General features: G+C 45.1%; 1 protein-coding gene across 2 annotated transcripts in view; it reads right to left on the bottom strand.

Annotated features, from left to right (window-relative positions):
- Positions 1-4,036: 4,036 nt before the first annotated feature.
- ZMAT4 (zinc finger matrin-type 4) overlaps positions 4,037-19,592 on the bottom strand; it is a 181,506-nt gene continuing 165,950 nt past the window's right edge. For both annotated transcript variants that reach the window (XM_060276426.1, XM_060276425.1), the window contains exon 8: positions 4,037-4,518. In XM_060276426.1, the coding sequence (XP_060132409.1) occupies positions 4,503-4,518 (16 nt within the window). In that variant the 3' untranslated portion in view covers positions 4,037-4,502. The remainder of the gene's footprint in view (positions 4,519-19,592) is intronic.

Genomic DNA, 19,592 nt, shown 5'->3' with positions numbered 1-19,592 from the left:
TACAACCTGCCTTGGCGGCAGCATGTTCTAACCAACATCAGTGATGGCTCTTCAGCTGATTGCACAAAATCCATAGGGAAGTCCTTGGTTTCTTACTTCTGCCATAGACTGACTAAAGATGTTTTGGGAAAGGCACAGCCTGCTCATCTTCACTTACCTTTGCTCTGCATTTCGAGGCACAGGTCTGGCCTTTCCAGGTCCCTGTGTGATTTTTTTGCCCTGGCACTTTCCCCGTGAAAACCCACTCTTAAAAACAGAATCAGAGCAAACAGCAATTGACAGAAAACCAGAGTGTGTGTGTTCCTGGGGAAAGTGGTGGGATCTGCGCCAAGAAAGCGTGAGGCAAAGGGAAGTGTGCATGAGCCCTCAGTTTTCATTCCCCATCGCCTAGGTAGCAATCTGGGATAAAGGCATGCTGCTGGTTAAGAACTGCTTTGAATGTTCAAAGTATCATGGTGTAGGATGAAGAGGGAAAAGAGATGAGGATGAGGATTCAAAAAAAAAAAAAGAATTTAAATGAGACTTTGCTATCGAGAGCTCTGCCTCTGCCAGAGACACAGGAGGACAAATGGAATGACTTTGTGGATATGGAATTGCCTCCCTTACGGGAATTCCAGGACTATCATTTGATGGAGTTTGGTGAAATTCAGAATGGAATAGCAAATATTTTTGTTTTATTACAAAAGAAGAAGAAAGAAGAGCTTTGCCAGTGACAGAAGAGGACAAGTGGGGAGAATTTGTAGACATATACTTGCCTTCTCTTTGGGATTTGCAGGATCATCAATGGGACTACCGATTGGTGAAAGCTTACAGGATGGGGATAGGTTGAAGCATATGTTTAGGTATAGATAGATGTGTATTAAGATGTAAAACTGAGGTGTGGGATGAAAGATATAAGCATATGAAAAATAGTTTAATTGTTAAAAAAGTGCGAAAACAAGAAATCTCTTGAGCTGATTGGGAGGGTGTGCGACCAGAAAGAGGGGGTAGTGGAATTTTTTTTTGAAGGAATGAAATGTGAAAATTATATTAGATTTAAATAATGTATCCTGAGGAAAGGAGTTACCGTAGGATGTGAAGGAAGGTTCTTGGTGGTGAATTTAGGTTTATAGTTTTAGAATAAAGTAGTAGATTTAAATATGAGATGTTGGAAAGATTGTTAAAAAGAAATTGTATAATGATGAGGTTAATAGGTAATTGTGTAATTAACAGCGCCGTCTTAAGCGCCCCTGTCGCCATGGTGCGCTGGAGAGATCCGGCGCCCTTCTGCCCCGTTTCCCAGCGCGGTGGGCGCGGCGCTGCTGCGCGGTGGGCGCGGCGCTGCTGCGCGGCGGGCGGGCACAGCGCGATCTCTCCGGCGCCCTCCCGCCCTGTTTCCCAGCGCGGTGGGCAGGTGGGCGCCGCGCGCAGCGGACCGGCCGGCTAGAGGGCGGAGCTCGCGGCGCCCTCCTGGCGGGCCGGCGCCATGGTGCCCTGCGCCACCGGGGGTCTACGTAGAGCCGGGCCTGGTAATTAAATTAACAATTGATTAATTAGATAATGGAGAATAAACTGCTAAAGAGGAAATATAATGAAATCCAGAAGAAGGGAACGAGGGAAGTCACCTAATGATGTGAATGAAAGTTAGGTTTATATAAGAAGTTGTTTGTGTTTTTTATGTTCGTTTGTATTATTTGTATGTTTGTTTTTTCTTATAAAATGAATAATATTTTTTTAAAATAATAATAATATAGAACTCTCTTGCAAGTTAGTTTGTCCTGCTGGTGGTTTTTAGGTAGGCATTGGAGACATTTTCATTTCCCCAGGCTTTTAATGTGGCCCAGATCCTGCAAAGCAAAATCACAGAGCAGCTGAGTGTCATGCAAAATATAATGCCCAGGCCACCTAGGCCCGCCATCCCCCTGGCAAAGCTGCGTCCTCCTGCTCTCTCTCCACAAGGCTGCCAAGGAGCTTTGGCATGTTCCTTTGAGATTGTCAGTATGCTTCGCCCCGCTGCATCCCAACGGAGTTTGGCAGTGCACCTTCCTGAAAGGTCCTCTGGCAACCACCAGCCCGAAGGCCAATAGACCTTGAGGGGCCAAAGACACCTTGCCCCCTAGAGTTGACACACCTGATGAATGTCCTATCCTCTGTTATCTGACCTGTACTGCACCCCCTGGTGCCACAGTAGTGGCGACTGCCTCTTCCATGTCTGCAAGGCACTTAAAAAGTGGGGTGACAATGAGGGTTGGACTGGATGGCCCTTGTGGTCTCTTCCAACTCTATGATTCTATGATTCCTGGTTCCACATGCCTGATCTGGTAAGCCTCCATGTGTCCATGGCAGCCATGGTGCCTGATCCCCTGCAAAGTGCTTGTAACTCTTGCAGTGCGCAGGGTTGGGAGGTGTTGCTGGGAGGCCTCAGCATACCCGGAGGGTAGCTCTTCTGGACATTGCAGGGCAGCCTTGGGGCAGGGAGGTTCATTGCTGTCGTCAGCCCACTATATTAGGGATGGGGGTGTTCTTGGTCCTTCCATTTAGGACCCTCTCTCCTGAACTGACCTTATTTTCAGGCTCTGGCTGCTGCTCCTTGTGGGTGGTTGCTGGTGTTTCTGGGTGTGCAAGGTGCAGCTGCTGCCATGTTCCTATTTGCCGGGAAAGCTTGAGAAAGACAGGTTAGTAGGGAGGCCTCCTTTACTCCCCTTTCTCCATTTCAGGAGCGCTCAAGGTGCCCAGTGTTTGTGGAGCATGTTCCTTGGGTACAAAGTGCCTTTTTCCAGGTGCCCTGAGCTCCTCCCGCAAACATGCAAGGTCCTAGGCAGCATGCCACACCGCAGGAGGCAAAAAGGAGCTGTGACTGGAGCAGGTTCATTTCACATCCCACATACTGCTGCTGTGCGAACAACCAAGAGTTATGCTGGATTCTGAGTTCTCTTTTGGAGCTGTGCACACAGGGCTGTCAGGAGAAGCATGGCCCAATTTCTGAGGATTAGGCCCTTGCCACTGACTGTACGCTTTGATTTACAGCACCCTTTTTGCCAGGTGGTCTTAGGCCAGGTTGCCAGATCACATGCCTAAGCTGTACAGGATTGGGCAAATAAAGAAACAAAACCAAAGGTTAATAAATAAAGAGTGTGAGAAGAAATTATAGATGAACCAAAAGAAATTATAAGAATTTCTGAAGAATATTATAAAACATTGTATCAATGTTTTCCGTTTTGCACTGTATTTGTCACGTGCAGCAGTGTTTCCGTGCTGCTGCAGTTTGTCTTTTGCCCAAAACTTAGCTCTTCCTCTCGGTGCTGCTGTGGCAAAATCACATACCGTAACTTACTTAATCATGTAGTTACGGTATGTGATTTTGCCACTTAATCATGTAGTTAAGTTATATTGTCATTACATTATTCCACTCTGTTAAACTCAATGCAAAGGAAACACAAAGCAATGTGTGTAATCAGTTACTGCGTATATTGTTTGTGGGGTGAAAGCAACAACAGAAGCAGAGACTGATTGTATGGACAGAATAGATTCATGGAGCAAATAAGCAAACCTCAGCCATTTCCACTCCTATTTCTGTTTTCGATGGAAAAAGTGTAAGTAGGTTTTTGAATTGTTTCCAACACCTTCAATATCCTGTTTGACCAGAAGTCACAGTGTAGACAGGGATGGCAAAGCTGTGGTTTTCCAGATGTTGTTGGATTGAATCTTCCATCCTACCTGATGGTGCTTCATCATGCCGCCTGGGGCTGATGGAAGTTGAAGTCCAACAACTTATAGAAGGCCACCAGGACACCAGGAGGCATGACTCCAGGATGCACTACAGGAAGTGATGCTTCTCTCCATCTACTTCCAACTCTTTTCTACCTGTCTCCAGTTTACATCCAAAGGTCAAGAGCAGGCATCCCCAAACTGCGGCCCTCCAGATGTTTTGGCCTACAACTCCCATGATTCCTAGCTAGCAGGACCAATGGTCAGGGAAGATGGGAATTGTAGTCCAAAACATCTGGAGAGCCGAAGTTTGGGGATGCCTGGTCAAGAGCCATTTTTTTCTCCCCCTCTCAGTGCAGATGACAAGAAGTATGCAGAATGTGGTGAAGACATCATGTTTATTTCTTGCTGAAGAATGGTTACTTACTTACATCACAATCATGGACTATTTAATAGGATCTTATACTCTGAAGAAATCTAAGAATAAATATGAAAAAAGAAAAAAATATTTTATTCCAATGGTCTCTGAAGATATTTTTTACATTTTTAAACATACTCTCTTGATTTCATGTTGAATATATATAGACTCTTATCTCCAAGGGTAAAAAAATCCATCTGAATCTTGTTACTCACCACAAAATAAAAATTAAATTAAAATCCATTCATTGTCCAAAGCAAAGATTAGCTATACATTAATGATGCCAGACAGGAAGTGCTCATTGTCCCAGAAAGCCTCCTAGACATAGTCAACATACGGTAGCTCTTCTTTGGAGAAGAAACTGTTGTGGTCAAATGTCACTGTCTTGGGTGACCTTCTACTGGTTCTTCAGGCTGCAAAAAAAGGGGGGAGGAAGAAGCTTCTTACTCATTTGCAACAGGAATGAAAGCACAAAATCTGAGGGCTCTCTGGAGAGATGTGGGCCAAAGAACAGCCCTTAACTGTAGTAGCCCCTTGTTTATGGGATGCTTTCTCCAGGGAGGCTGATCTGGCGCCAGCCTTGGCATCATTTTGGTTCTTGAGAGCTGTTTGTTTTCTAGAGTTTTGGGGCAGCACCATTTATATTATTGCATAGTTAAATCTGCTTTCAATCATGTTTCTGTGGTTTTATTGCAACATTTACATTTTTTGTTCTAAATTGCTTTGGGACTTACTTAGTGGGAAGTGAGGTACACATTTCACAAACCTAACCAAATGAAAAGATTAGTGGCCATGCTGTGGCAAAGCCCACACACTGTTTTTGTGGAATGCTTCCCTCCCCTGGGGAGGGGGAGAACTGGCAATGTCCTTTTCATATTAAATGTTCAAATTACCTGGGGATGGGGGCCCAACATCTTCAAAATGCCCTGCACCTGCTCTCTGCGGCCTTTTCCATTCAGGTTCCTTGCCTGCAGGACTATTGGCCATGTGACCACCAACCCCCCCCCCCCTTGCAAAATTTCCTTTTAAATTCTCAAATTAACTCCAGTGTTGTGGCATAAACAGCTTGCTGGACCATTTCAATGTTTCCTGCTTGTTTGCATCTTCCCACTGCACTTTAACAAAACACTGCAAAAAAAGGAGTAAATAAAAGAGCAACCTCAATAAGGTCACATGCAGGATTGCATCTCATGGTCTTGGTGTCATTGTACATATAGTTATCTAGATTGTTTGGGGGCCGGACTTCCAGTCAGGACGAGGAGCCGAAAGGAGATGTGATTCAGCCCTTCAGGGAGAGTCCGGTTTCTCATGGGAAATAGGGGTGTTTGCAAGGGCGACACAACCCCCTGAAAACCCCAAGAGGATTGTTTGGGGACTGGGTACCCAGCAGTGCTGAAGAGAGGTCTCTCTGCCTTCTGAAAGCCCCAATCGGGGGCAAGAAGTCTGGCGAGATTGAGGCGCAGGCACAGGTCACCATTTTCTACTCGTGAGCAACGCAGCCTCGCATCTCCACGGCTCAGCGACCGATTCTCAAGTAAAGAAAAAAATCGAATTGGATCGAAGAGGTTGGTTAAAACAGCTTAATTGGAAATAAAAATAACTAGCATTGAAGTGGTTAAAAAAATAAATATTTGTGAATATGGTTAACACCAAAGAATATAAATCTTTTTCAAGACAATTATGAAAAGGTGTGGAATAAGATAGAGAGATTTGGAAGTGTGGGAAAGAATGAAATTATCTGTAAGCCGTTCGTCATAAGGCATCGTTTCCAGGCCTTTGACCATTTTTGTTGCCCTGGAAACAAATGCCTTATGAGGAACAGCTTAGGGAGCTGGGTATGTTTAGCCTGGAGAAGAGAAGGTTAAGGGGTGATATGATAGCCATGTTCAAATATATAAAAGGATGTCATATAGAAGAGGGGGAAAGGTTGTTTTCTGCTGCTCCAGAGAAGCGGACACAGAGCAATGGATTCAAGCTACAAGAAATAAGATTCCACCTAAACTTTAGGAATAACTTCCTGACAGTAAGAGCTGTTCGACAGTGGAATTTGCTACCAAGGAGTGTGGTGTTCTTTGGAAGTCTTTAAGCAGAGGCTTGACAGCCATCTGTCAGGAATGCTTTGATGGTGTTTCCTGCTTGGCAGGGGGTTGGCCTGGATGGCCCTTGTGGTCTCTTCCAACTCTATGATTCTATACAGGTGGTATATTACACCGGTTAAATTAGCTAAAATATATAAAGTTGAGAATAAATGTTGGAAATGTAAAGAAAAAGAAGGTACCTTTTATAATATGTGGTGGGAATGTAAGAAGGTGAAAGGCTTTTGGGATATGTTATATAATGAAATTAAGAAAATGTTGAAATATACATTTGCTAAAAACCCAGAAGATTTTCCGTTGGGAATTACAGGTACCGGAATAAAAAAACAAGATGTTTAACTTTTCCAATATGCAGTGACTGCGAGAATATAATTGCACAAAAATGGAAACACGAGAAGAATCACTGAATGTCAGGGGAGTCTCCCCCCATCCTGCTGACCAGCACTTTGCCCAGTGAGAGCAGCAGCAGCAGCGGGTCAGAGGGGAGGAGTGAGGAAGTTAGCGGAATGGAGGAGTCAGGGCTCAGCAATATTAGAGAGCCCTTACCAATGCCCTGTCCAACAGGTGGAGGGGAACATGCAGCCCCTTCCAGTGCCCGAATTGAGGCGCGCCACCAAATGTAAGGTCAGGAGGAGGCGTTTCGGGGTGCCCAAAATCTTATGCTGGTCACACAACAGGAAACGTCCACTCCCGGATTCTGCGAGTGACTGAGAGGTCATGTTTTCTGCTCTCTCTGCACTGTAAATACTATGCACAATAAAACTGTTAAAGACAGAGCGGATGTGGGCATCTTTACTCAAGAGTAGCCACAACAGCACCATTACAGCAGGAAGAATGGACAGTGAAATTGATGGGATATGCGGAATTGGACAAAATGATGGGAAGAATCTGAGAACAGAGGGACCAGAAGTTCATCAAAGACTGGACTAAATTGGACTAAATTTGCAGATTATTTGAACTCAATTGAATACGTTGGTAGGATTGCGAGAAGCTTTGTAAGGTAAAAAAGGAAAGTCATTGTAGTATGGAATTTTAGTGATAAGATTAAGTGTGAATATTTAAGGCAGTGATTGATTTATGAAGTAGAAAGATTAGGAATGAATACTAGAATATCATAAGAAGGGTTTGAAGGAAGTCATGGCCTTAAAAAGCCAAAATGTTAAAATAGGGAAAAAATGTGATGGATATTATTATTGTATGTTGAAAAATTAATAAAAAAATATATGGCAAAAAAAGATTGTTTGGGGGCCATGCCATTCAGCTCCTGCACCACACCAAAAAAAGAGACTTGATGCAGCCATAGGCACAACACAACCACAAAGACTGTTTTTGTTGTGTTTTCTCCCTTCCCCCATGTGCATGTGAAGATTGAATGCAGCCTGAGACTGGGGGAGAAATGAATACATTTTAGGTGCATCCAATTGATTCACAGGTCCTTTTGGACCCAGAAGAGGGAGAAATGGGGGCAGAATGGGGGGGGGATGTTAAAAGGGCAAAGCAGGCTTAGGCACACACTGCCGACCTGTGCAGATGCCAGGAACCAACACCTGAGCAAAATGGCTGGTGCCTGGTGCAAGTAGGCATTTAAAGGTGAATGCACTTTACAAAACAATATGAAAACGGAAACAAGGCTATCCTTCAAAATTCACACTTCTTCCAATTTTGCAATTCAGTTTTCCAGCCAAGTAACCTGTGAAAAAATGCATATGCTGGGGTAAAGTGTCTACAAAAATGCCTATATTAGTGAAAATAACATGCAAAAATGGATATATATTGGGGGGAATTAATTTGCTAAAATTACATACAAATACATATATTTGGAGAATCAGAATCTCAGGTAGGTGAACTGCCCAATTCCTAGAGGGCTGAACTAGGAAGTAGATGACCAGGGTTCCAATCCCCCCTCAGCCATGAAGTTCACTGGGTGGCCTTGGGTCAGCCACTCCCTCTCAGCCCAACCTCCCTCACAGGATTAAATGAGGAGCCAGACTGAGATCCTTAAAAGAAAAGGTGAGGCATAAAGGCAAGCAAAAAATAAATCCTGTGCTCTGCTGGTTTTGCACCAGCAGGACAGAAGGGCCAGAGTAGCTCTGTGTAGAGCAGAAGGTCCCAGGCACAATCCCCATAGGATCTCCAGGTAGAACTGGAGACCTCTTGTCCGACACCCTGGAGCAGGCATCCCCAAACTTCGGCCCTCCAGATGTTTTGGACTACAATTCCCATCTTCCCCGATCACTGGTCCTGTTAGCTAGGGATCATGGGAGTTGTAGGCCAAAACATCTGGAGGGCCGCAGTTTGGGGATGCCTGCCCTGGAGAGCCACTGCCAGTCAGTGTGGAAAATACAGTCGTGAGCTGTATGAACCAATGGCCTGGCTTAGCACAAGGCTGTTGTTCCTTCTGTGGGGTTCATTTTGTCTCTTCTACTTTTCTTTGGTGCTTCCTGTCCCAGTTTTTCCCTCCCACTGGTTGCAATGGGAAGCACAATCGGCACGCCAACTCCAGGGCTGATGCAATCCCCCCCCCCTTTCTTGGTGTGTGTGTCTGGTGAATGGGAGGATCCAGCGAATGCTTCCTTCTTGATGGTGCCACAGTTGGAGCACAGATGGCAGATTGGTGCAGACCAGAAGTGGTGTAGTTGGTGATGATGGACATTCCTCTTCTCCCCCTGTGAACATCTACCTACCACTCTACCTGGTGCCCCTGGGCTGGGATCCCCTCCCAAAAACCACATGTGAGCATCTAAACAACTAACAGTGAGAGAACAAATGTTTTCTTTGGGGTGCAAAAGTCAATCCATCACTATAATATATATGCCCCTGAAATCCATAACCCATTCAGTGATTTTCAAAATGTGATCAATATTTTTAAACAAATCAAGATAACTATTTCCCCCTTTCAACAAAAAAGGAAATATGAGAACTTTAAATCTCATCATGATGGAACAATTCCAGCCTCTTTCTAGCAGCATGGAAGTAATGATAAATTAAAGTGCCTTTAAATCCCAATTAGTTTTTATAATTATTCATCTGCTAGAGTTATTATTGCACTACAGACCTCTTTTTCATATATTAGTCAGTTCTCTGCATGAAGCATGAAGCGCATAGAATAAACTTGTGGCTATTAATAAATGTTGCAGCAATTCAAATTCCCCCCCCCATTATAATCTTTTAGAAAAAATGTGGCAGATGTGCTTTATTGCTTTGGTGCTTAACAAAATTTCCTTAAGTTTTATGGAAATCTAACTGGGGAGAGTAACTTGAACATCTCTCAGGAATATATTTTGATTATGTGGGATTTCTACTTTAAAGGTGAATGAAGATGAATGCAATGGAGGAAAACATTGTCTGCCTAGAAATGCAAGGTTATAAAAGCAGACAATGAAGAAAGTTGTAAAGGTATATTGGGGAAGGTGAGAGAATACTGTGCTTGACAGCAAATTTAAAAATATGGGGGTGGGGGATGAGTTAAAGAGGAAGAGCATCCCTCCACTCTTTTTTTCTGTGTAGTGGAGCTGACTTTGGAGAAATCAAAGCTAAATCCCAGAAGATCTTAGCAGTGGTGCCATGGGCTCAGGGTGCTGGCCTAGGATGTGGGAGCTAAGATGCTCACTGGGTGGTGAGCTTGGGCCAGTCTCTGTCTCTTAGGTGGAGTGCATGCCTGCACTGCCCCAAGTACTGCGCGCCACAGTCCAGAGGAGGAGGAGAGGGGAAGGGAAGCGGCTTCCCACTCTCCTGTTTTCCTGGGTTATTTCTGCCTTGCCAGTTGTTGGCAGTACATGCCCTGGATGCTTGCTGACCAAAGCAGACTGGGATTTTTACTTACTTATACATTGATTGCAAAGTGCAAGATCTTCGGACCTGCTCATCTGCAGTTCTAGCCCATTGGATATTGTTTACTCTGACTGGTCTTGTGGGCAGGTCTTTCCCATTACTTGTGACCTCACCCTAGTTTTTTTAATTGGAGATGCATGGGCTTAAATTTGGGACTCTCTCCATGCAAGACACATGCTCTGTCACTGAAGTATAGCCCTTCCTTTAGCTCAGAGCTGGCCCACCCATTAGGCAGGCTGAGCTGACTGTCTCAGAAAGCAAGGCGGCAGCCCATGGGTGCCCCCTTGTCCTGCTGTCTCTGATGCAGAAGCGGCTCCAATACTGGCTGAAATCTCAGACAACCTGGTGGACTGCATGAGATCTTGTGTGTGATTGGCACCAAGCCATGCCAGCACCACTTCTCTGACAGGTAGCAGCAGTAGGCATGGTGGGGACAACAGAGCAAGGCGGCACTTTCTGTTTTGCCTCGAGAAGCTCTGCCCCAGCACATCACTCTTCCTTCCAAGTTGCAATGGTTTCTCTTTGTTCTCCAATTTTCAAGGACTTGATGTTGTTCCACATGAAAATAATCTCCGCTTTGCTATTTGGGCTGTTGCTCAAAATGTGGGAATGTTGCACTACCTCCCCCCATTCCAGTGGATGGATTTCCTTCCCCCATCCCTCCGCGCAGGTGTGGGAAACCTCAGGCCTGGGGGCCAAAGACAGCCTTCGAAGCCTCCCTGTCTTGCTCCCCCTTCCAGCAGCCTTGAAGGGTTTTACTTGGCTGGGCTGTTTCGTTGAACTCCTGCATGCCTTGATGGAGGACATGGGATGCCTGATTTTTTGCTTTGTGAATCAATAGCCCTAGATAATTCATCCACCCCAAATGGCACTTTCTGTTTCAAACAGCAGCTTCTCAGCCCTTGCCAACTCAAATATTGCTCTTTGTGCATATCTATAGGGATATGCACAACTACAGTACTGGATAAAATCACCCTAACCCTGTAGATTCCCCTCTACCTAGAGGAGAACAGATTTTGGTTTTTCATGTGAATTTGGACTTTTTGGTGGCAGGTGAAATATACAATTGTAGAAACTACCGTAGCATCACATTTTGGAAATTGTCAGGACAACTGGGCTTTTCTGGAAATATAGGTAGATTCTTTCTGGATCTTGAAATGGAAGTTTCAGTCTACTGGCCTGGCTGCTGAACATTTTTGAAAGCTTCTCTCAGGCCCTTTCTTCTGATTCACTGAAAACCATTCCAGATTTCAGCAATGCTTGTACATTCTGTCCTGGGAGTAGGAACCACCTGTTGCAATTTGTGTGATCTCCCCCCACCCCAATCCCAGCTCATATCCACCCTTGTCTATAGAGCAGCTTCCCCCAAACTGGTGCCATCCAGAAGTTTTGAACTACAACTCCCATCAGTCATGCTGGCTGAGTCTGATGAGAGTTAATGTCCAAAACATCAGGAGGGCACCTGGTTGGGGAAAGGTGCTTTAGAAACAGGACTAGACAATTTGAAACTCCAGGAACAATTTTGGATGTTGTTGTTGTTGTTGTTGTTTAGTCGTTTAGTCGTGTCCGACTCTTCGTGACCCCATGGACCATAGCACGCCAGGCACTCCTGTCTTCCACTGCCTCCCGCAGTTTGGTCAAACTCATGTTCGTAGCTTCGAGAACACTGTCCAACCATCTCGTCCTCTGTCGTCCCCTTCTCCTAGTGCCCTCAATCTTTCCCAACATCAAGGTCTTTTCCAAGGATTCTTCTCTTCTCTCATGAGGTGGCCAAAGTATTGGAGCCTCAGCTTCACGATCTGTCCTTCCAGTGAGCACTCAGGGCTGATTTCCTTAAGAATGGATAGGTTTGATCTTCTTGCAGTCCATGGGACTCTCAAGAGTCTCCTCCAGCACCATAATTCAAAAGCATCAATTCTTTGGTGATCAGCCTTCTTTATGGTCCAGCTCTCACTTCCATACATCCCTACTGGGAAAACCATAGCTTTAACTATACGGACCTTTGTAGGCAAGGTAATGTCTCTGCTTTTTAAGATGTTGTCTAGGTTTGTCACCATCTGCAGTGATCATGGAACCTAAGAAAGTAAAATCTCTCACTGCCTCTATTTCTTCCCCTTCTGTTTGCCAGGAGGTGATGGGACCAGTGGCCATGATCTTGGTTTTTTTTATGTTGAGCTTCAGACCATATTTTGCGCTCTCCTCTTTCACCCTCATTAAAAGGTTCTTTAATTCCTCCTCGCTTTCTGCCATCAAGGTTGTGTCATCTGCATATCTGAGGTTGTTCATATTTCTTCTGGCAATCTTAATTCCGGTTTGGGATTCATCTAGTCCAGCCTTTCGCATGATGAATTCTGCATATAAGTTAAATAAGCAGGGAGACAATATACAACCTTGTCGTACTCCTTTCCCAATTTTGAACCACTCAGTTGTTCCATATCCAGTTCTAACTGTAGCTTCTTGTCCCACATAGAGATTTCTCAGGAGACAGATGAGGTGATCAGGCACTCCCATTTCTTTAAGAACTTGCCATAGTTTGCTGTGGTCGACACAGTCAAAGGCTTTTGCATAGTCAATGAAGCAGAAATGTAGAAAATTGCAAAAGAAGCATCCCTAGAAGAGAGTGGATGGTCTTGGATTATTGGGGTGCTGTTTTATACCTGGCAATTTGTCTTCCTGCACAGGGTTGTCTTCTCTGGGTGGCAATGGCTCTCCAGAAGCTGAGACAGAGACTCTTTTGAACTACTATCTGATCCTTTTCAACTGGAGACCCTGGGGGTTGAACCAGACCAAGCAGGTGCTCTGCCACTGAGACATTCATCTGTAGCACACTTTGTGTATTAAGTCTACACTCCTCAGCCCAATCAGGCCACATTTGCTTATGAATCCCAAACAAAACCAAAGTGAACTTTTTTAAAAGGGGGGGGGATGAAATCATAGGGGGAAGGTGACATTTTCTCCAGCAAGATAGAGATAATATTTTGATTAGCTCAAATCTCAGGATGACAAAACAGCTTATGTTAATAATTACCAGCTCCAATTAGGCAGCTGTGCTCAGTCTAAATAAAACCAACAGCTAGTGTGCAACATATCTCACCAGCCCTCATTAAATCAACCAGCCCTCAGCTGGAGAAGCAATGCAGATTTTTGGGGGGGCAAGTTGGGGCAGGGACATGGCTGTTGTTGTTGTTGTTGTTTTCATTTCTATACTGCTTTATATTTTTAAGAAAAATCTCAGAACAGTTAATAGAATATTAAAACATCAATAAAACATCAATAAAACAATCTTCTGAGGAAAAGATCCCTAATCTCTCAATCACCTTTGAAATGGTTGCTCTTTCTCAGAATTCCACACTGAGCTTTTGCCCTTAAAAGCTTCTTGGGGGGTGACTTTTGAGAGGCACAAAATGTTGCCTCCTTTGGGACTGGTTTTAACAGTGATTTGCAGGTCTGTTTTCCTCTGCTGCTGCTGCTGTGGTGATGCCATTCTCTTCCGCTGTTGCCACCCGTTTTTTTCTCCTTTGAGAGGTTGCAGTGGATTAGCAATTGCACAGGAAATGCAATGAGATCGTGGAATCAATTAGCCAATCAGATTTGGCATCTCGACACCTTCACTGATGGAAACAGAAGCCAAAGCTCTGCCTTCATTCTAAGTCAGTTGTGCTGTGCTGCCCTATTTTCTGGCTTCAGCTCCTGCAAAAGCCCTTGCTAGTGGCAAATGGTAACTGCTGTACTCTTATGAAGTTGCATTAGATCCCCATTTCCCACTCGCTGGATCATCACCTTATCGTGGTGAGTGGGCTTGCATGTTCCTATGACCCTTGTGAGCGAAGCCATTGGGAATCTCGTACTCCCAGCAGGGTCAACCAAGGCGGCAAGGTCAAACGGAAGGAGCTAGACAAAGAATGATCCAAGAAGTCCTCAACGGCAGAACAGGCGGATGATAACAAGCGGTATGTTACAACAACTGTGAAGGCGGATGAAGGCTGCAGCAGATAGGAATCTACCAGTTTGTTGTGACTACTTCATGCCATCGGAACAGAGCCCTACTGCGAAGACTGATCTACACACATAAAACAAATTCATGCACAGGCGTCTTCCAAAAACCCAACCCAAACCCCAAAGATCCCATGGCAATCGGCAAATGGTAATGGGGGCAGGATTGTGAAATCTGGAAGCCCCTAGTCATGATCGGGCACATGGACGGTGGATACAGATTCAGTCATTCTGACTCAAGGAACAAGGCAGTTGAGCAGCTTGGCAGCTGTAGCCATGACTGAGCAGCCCTTTTTAGGATCCACTCTGCTCACCCCGAAAAGGGTGAGGGGCTAGAAAAGGTGTCCTAAACATAGTCTGCCTCCCTTTCCCCCTGACTGGATTACTGCGCCAAGTGGGGTCACCACCCAGCAGTCGTAAAAGACAATTGAACTTTGGAACATGGAATATACGGACTTTGTCAGATAACACAGACAGCGAGTGTCCTGAACGCAGAACTGCCATCATTGCAAGAGAGCTGCTACGTTTTAGCATCGCTATTGCAGTGCTTGAAGAGACTCAGAGAGCAGGTGAGGGACAACTGAAGGAAGAAAAAGGAGGCTACACATCCTTCTGGAAAGGTCTATCTGAACAAGAACATCAAATACATTGGGTAGGCTTCGCTATCAAAAACAAGCTTGTGAAACTCCAGTCAGAAGACCCTACTGGCATTAATGAGCGACTCTCAACCCTTTGAATAAAGCACACCAAAAACTAACAGGCTACTATTATAAGCGTTTATGCACCAACACTGGATGCTGATGAAGACATTAAAGAAAAATTTTACTCTCAGCTTGATACCGTCCTATCAGAGACACCTAAGGAAGATAAAATTATCCTCCTGGGTGATTTTAATGCAAGAGTTGGGCGAGATTTTGATCTGTGGCCTGGGACTATTGCAGGGGTCCCCAAACTTAGGCCCGGGGGCCGGATGCGGCCAAATCGCCTTCTCAATCCGGCCCGCGGACGGTCGTGAATCAGCATGTTTTTACATGAGTAGAATGTATTCTTTTATTTAAAATGCATCTCTGGGTTATTTGTGGGGCAAAGGAATTCATTTATATTTTTTTCCAAAATATAGTCCGGCCCCCCACAAGGTCTGAGGGACAGTGGACTGGCCCCCTGCTGAAAAAGTTTGCTGATCCCTGGACTATTGGGAAAGGAGGAGTTGGCAGCAGCAACCAGAATGGAATTTTACTTTTGACAATATGTGCAGCACACCACCTTGTTATTACCAACACACTCTTTCGACAGAAAAATAAATTTAAAACTCCTTGGAGCCATTCTCAGTCAAACCACTGGCACCTCTTAGACTATGTTATTGTCTGTGCTAAAGATCACCGTAATGTGCTCCTTACCAGAGCTATGACGAGCGCCGACTGCTGGACTAATACACTCCACGATGGCTATCAAGATTATACCTCAACGCAGGCTTCAAGAAAGGAAACTAAGGCGCAAAATGAACACTCAAGCCCTTCAAGATCCCATTAAGGGATCCCGCTTCCAAATGACTCTTAAGGACCATCTGCTTTCAGAATTCCCTGATAACATCGAGGAACACTGGACAAAAGTAAAAACATCCATTATTGCAGCCTGTGAACAAACTATTCATAGCTGCCAAGTTTTCCCTTTTCTTGCGAGGAAGCCTATTCAGCATAAGGGAAAATCCCTGTAAAAAAGGGATAACTTGGCAGCTATGCAAACTATTGGATACCAAACAAAGAAACACCAGGACTGGTTTGATGAGAATGACAGTGAGATTGAAAGCATGATTGACAAGAAAAGGAAGGCCTTACAGATCTGGCAAAGAAATAGAAACTGTGCCACTAAGAAAAAAACCTATGCCAACGCTATGGCTGAGATTCAAAGAAGAACCAGAGAACTAAAAAACACCTGGTGGATTAAAAAAAAAGCGCAAGATATCCAGCACTTAGCTGACACTCATGATGCACAGAGTTTCTTTAAAGCCACAAAGACCATCTATGGGCCAATAAATCATAGCATATGCCCCCTACGCTCAGCAGACGGTATCACACTTCTAAAAGATAAAGAAGCTATTGCACTGCGCTGGAAAGAACATTACCAACATCTCCTTAACTGCAACTCCTCCGTAGTTGCCGAGGTCCTCTCACAAATTCCGCAAAAACAAGTTAGAGATGAGCTTGCAGTATCTCCAAATCTGGGAGAGTTTTGTGTACAGCTATTAACCAAATGAAAAACAGCAAAGCCAGTGGACCTGATGGGATAGAATCATAGAATAGAATCAGAGTTGGAAGAGACCACAAGGGCCATCCAGTCCAACCCCCTACCAGACAAAGAGGCATTTGGCCCTTGGCCTCACCACTTGGGACTAGCATGTGAACTACAGGCTCTAAAATAAACAGGGACATGAACCTAGATCAATGAAATCATGGACATCATTTAGAGATTTTAGTGGGTCTTGTATCTGTTTCTCATTATAGAATCATAGAATCATAGAGTTGGAAGAGACCACAAGGGCCATCCAGTCCAACCCCCTGCCAAGCAGGAAACACCATCAAAGCATTCCTGACAAGTGGCCGTCAAGCCTCTGCTTAAAGACCTCCAAAGGAGGAGACTCCACCACACTCCTTGGCAGCAAATTCCACTGTCGAACATGCCTGGAGTTGTTCAGCAACCACTTGCTCAATCACCTTGCCCAAGAATGGAAGATTTGAGACTGGGCAATAGTTGGCCATATTCATAGCTGCCAAGTTCTCCCTTTTTAAAAGGGAAATTCCATTATGCTGAATAGGCTTCCTCGCGAGAAAAGGGAAAACTTGGTAGCTATGCATATTGGCCCCATCTAAAGATGGTTTTTAAAGAAGCAATTTAATAACCGCCTCTTTCAATGGGTCTAGGAAGGCTCCCTCACAGAGAGAAGCATTCACCAACCCACGAAGCCCATTGCCCAGCCCTTCCTAGCTAGCTTTTATAAGCCAGGATGGGCAAGGATCAAGGAGACAGGTGGTTGGTTTCACTCATCCAAGTAGCCTGTCCACATCCTCAGAGGTAACAGATTGGAATTGATCCCACACAACTTGACTAGACAGGACTCTAGCACTCCCCTGCCCCGGTCCTGCTCCCACCATTGAGTCTACCTCTTCCTGAATCTGAGCGACTTTATCTGCAAAAAACTTTGCAAAATCATTGCAGGAGATCACGTGGCCCATACTGGGCCCTGATGGAGCAGGTGGTTCCGCTAAACTGCGAACCACCTGAAAAAGTCTCCTGCTGCTGTTTTCTGCAGATGCAATAGAGGTGGTGAAGAAAGTATTCTTCGCCATCGCTACCGCCACTTGAAAGGCTCAACATTGAGCTCTAACCCGTGTCCGGTCAGCTTCAGTATGAGTTATCCGCCACCAGTGCTCTAGCTGTCTCAGCGAATGTATCATTGCCCTCAGATCTGTGGAAAACCATGGGGCTGTCCGGGCTCCATGCAATCGGAGAGGGCGCTTCAGAGCCAAACAGTCAATAGCTCCACATTCCAGCGGGCCACCAGGGAATCAGCTGAAATGTCATCAACATGGGATAAAGCACCCCCTACCTACCCCTCTCTGGAAACCATTTGGATCCATTAAGTGGCGGGGGTGGACCATCTGAATCGGTCCCACCTCCCTGCAGAGGGGAAGGGTCGCAGAGAAGTCCAGTTGCCACCAGGTCCACTCTAACCATGGCACTTATTTAGTTTTGAACAGATGGAAAGCTCTTCAATCTGAGCAGGCTGAAAGCAAAGAGTAAGGTTACCGTAACTTCTGTCATAGAACTTCAGTATGTGTTAGGGCGCCAACAGGCTGTTGTGCTGAAGGCAGCAGTCGGATGCAGATGGAGCCGAGGTCCAACAGTACCAGGTTGGGAATCAGGTCAGGAGAAGCCGAAGTCAGGTGCTGGTGAGGGAAGCAGCCAGCCTTCCTTAAGTAGCCGGCTCATCACCACACCTTTCTACGAGCTGCAGCTGCCTCCAATTGTTCCCTCTGTTTCTCAGCTCTACGCTCTACAGCTGAGAAGGGAGGAGGGGAGAGGGCCCGACAGCTCCTCTCCTCACAAGGGCCTGATTCTGCCTCAACTCCTTCCTCCTCCTGTTCTGGTCTTCCCTCTTCCCTATCTGATTCTTCCTCTTCTGAGGAGTGCCGCCACCAGTCTTCTCCAGTTAGGAGCTCCTCTATTTCCCCAGACTCTTCTGTGGTTGCCGCTTCGTCTAGGGGGGTTTGCCACCACTCCTGCTCATCTGGCGCAACCCTGACATCATGCTGATGACAACATAGTATGCGCACGCTCAGAGGATGACCTCCAAACCACCCTAAATAGATTTGCTGCCGCTTATGAAAAGATTGGCCTATCATTCAACATCCGAAAAACCAAAGTGCTGTACGAACAAGTACAAAATAACCCCTCTGCAGTGCCACAAATCCAACTCAATGGTGTAACATTAGAAAATGTTGACCACTTCTCCCTAGGCAGTTACCTTTCCACAAGGGCCAACACTGATGCCGAAATCCAGCATCGCCTGAGCTCTGCGAGTGTGGCTTTCTCCCAATTGAAGTGCAGAGTGTTTGAGGACCGGGATATTCGCAGGGAAACCAAAATGCTTGTTTACAAAGCTATTGTACTACCAACCTTACTATATGCTTGTGAAACATGGACCACTTATAAACGCCATCTCCAACTCCTTGAAAGATTCAATCAACGGTATCTCTGAAAATTTTTACACATCACTTGGGAAGACAGGCAAACTAATATCAGTGTACTGGAAGAAGCAAAGATCGCCAGTGTTGAAGCAATGATTCTTCAACATCAACTTCGTTGGACTGGTCATGTTGTGCGGATGCCTGAAGATCATCTTCCAAAGCAACTACTCTATTCCGAACTGAAAAATGGAAAGTGTAATGTTGGCGGTCAACAAGAGGTTTAAAGACTGTCTCAAGGCAAATCTTAAAAAATGTAGTATAAACACTGACAACAGGGAAACACTGGCCTGCAAGTGCTCCAGCTGGAGAACAGCCTTGACCAAAGGTGTCATGGGCTTTGAAGACACTTGAACTCAGGACGCAAGGGAGAAACGTGCTAAGAGGAAGGCACGCTTGGCAAATCCACACCATGATCAACTCCCGCTTGGAAACCAATGTCCCCACTGTGGAAGGATGTGTGGATCCAGAATTGGCCTCCACAGTCACTTAGGGACTCATTGTCAAAACTGTGTTTATAGAATACAATCTTACTCTGCTACGAGTGAGCGTCAAAGAAGAAGATCCCTATTTGAACCTACTGAGTTATGTAAAAATGTCCATAAGACCAGAACATCAAAAGCATGCATTATCTTATTATTACAGTGGCTAGAATTCTGTATGTAGAGTTATGGAAAAATAATTGGAAACCTAGTGCTTAGCCAAAGACCATCATGTGAGGTTGGAATTTAATTATCCACTGGATTTTGCACTGTCTGAATTTTCCAACTGATTTCTTGGCTCAAAGTATTTGTTAAAATTGCTCAAAAGAAAATGTACTTAGAA

Source organism: Zootoca vivipara, chromosome 6, assembly GCF_963506605.1.
Source record: "Zootoca vivipara chromosome 6, rZooViv1.1, whole genome shotgun sequence".
Lineage (NCBI taxonomy): Eukaryota > Metazoa > Chordata > Lepidosauria > Squamata > Lacertidae > Zootoca > Zootoca vivipara.
This window is presented reverse-complemented; position numbering and strand designations above follow the sequence as displayed.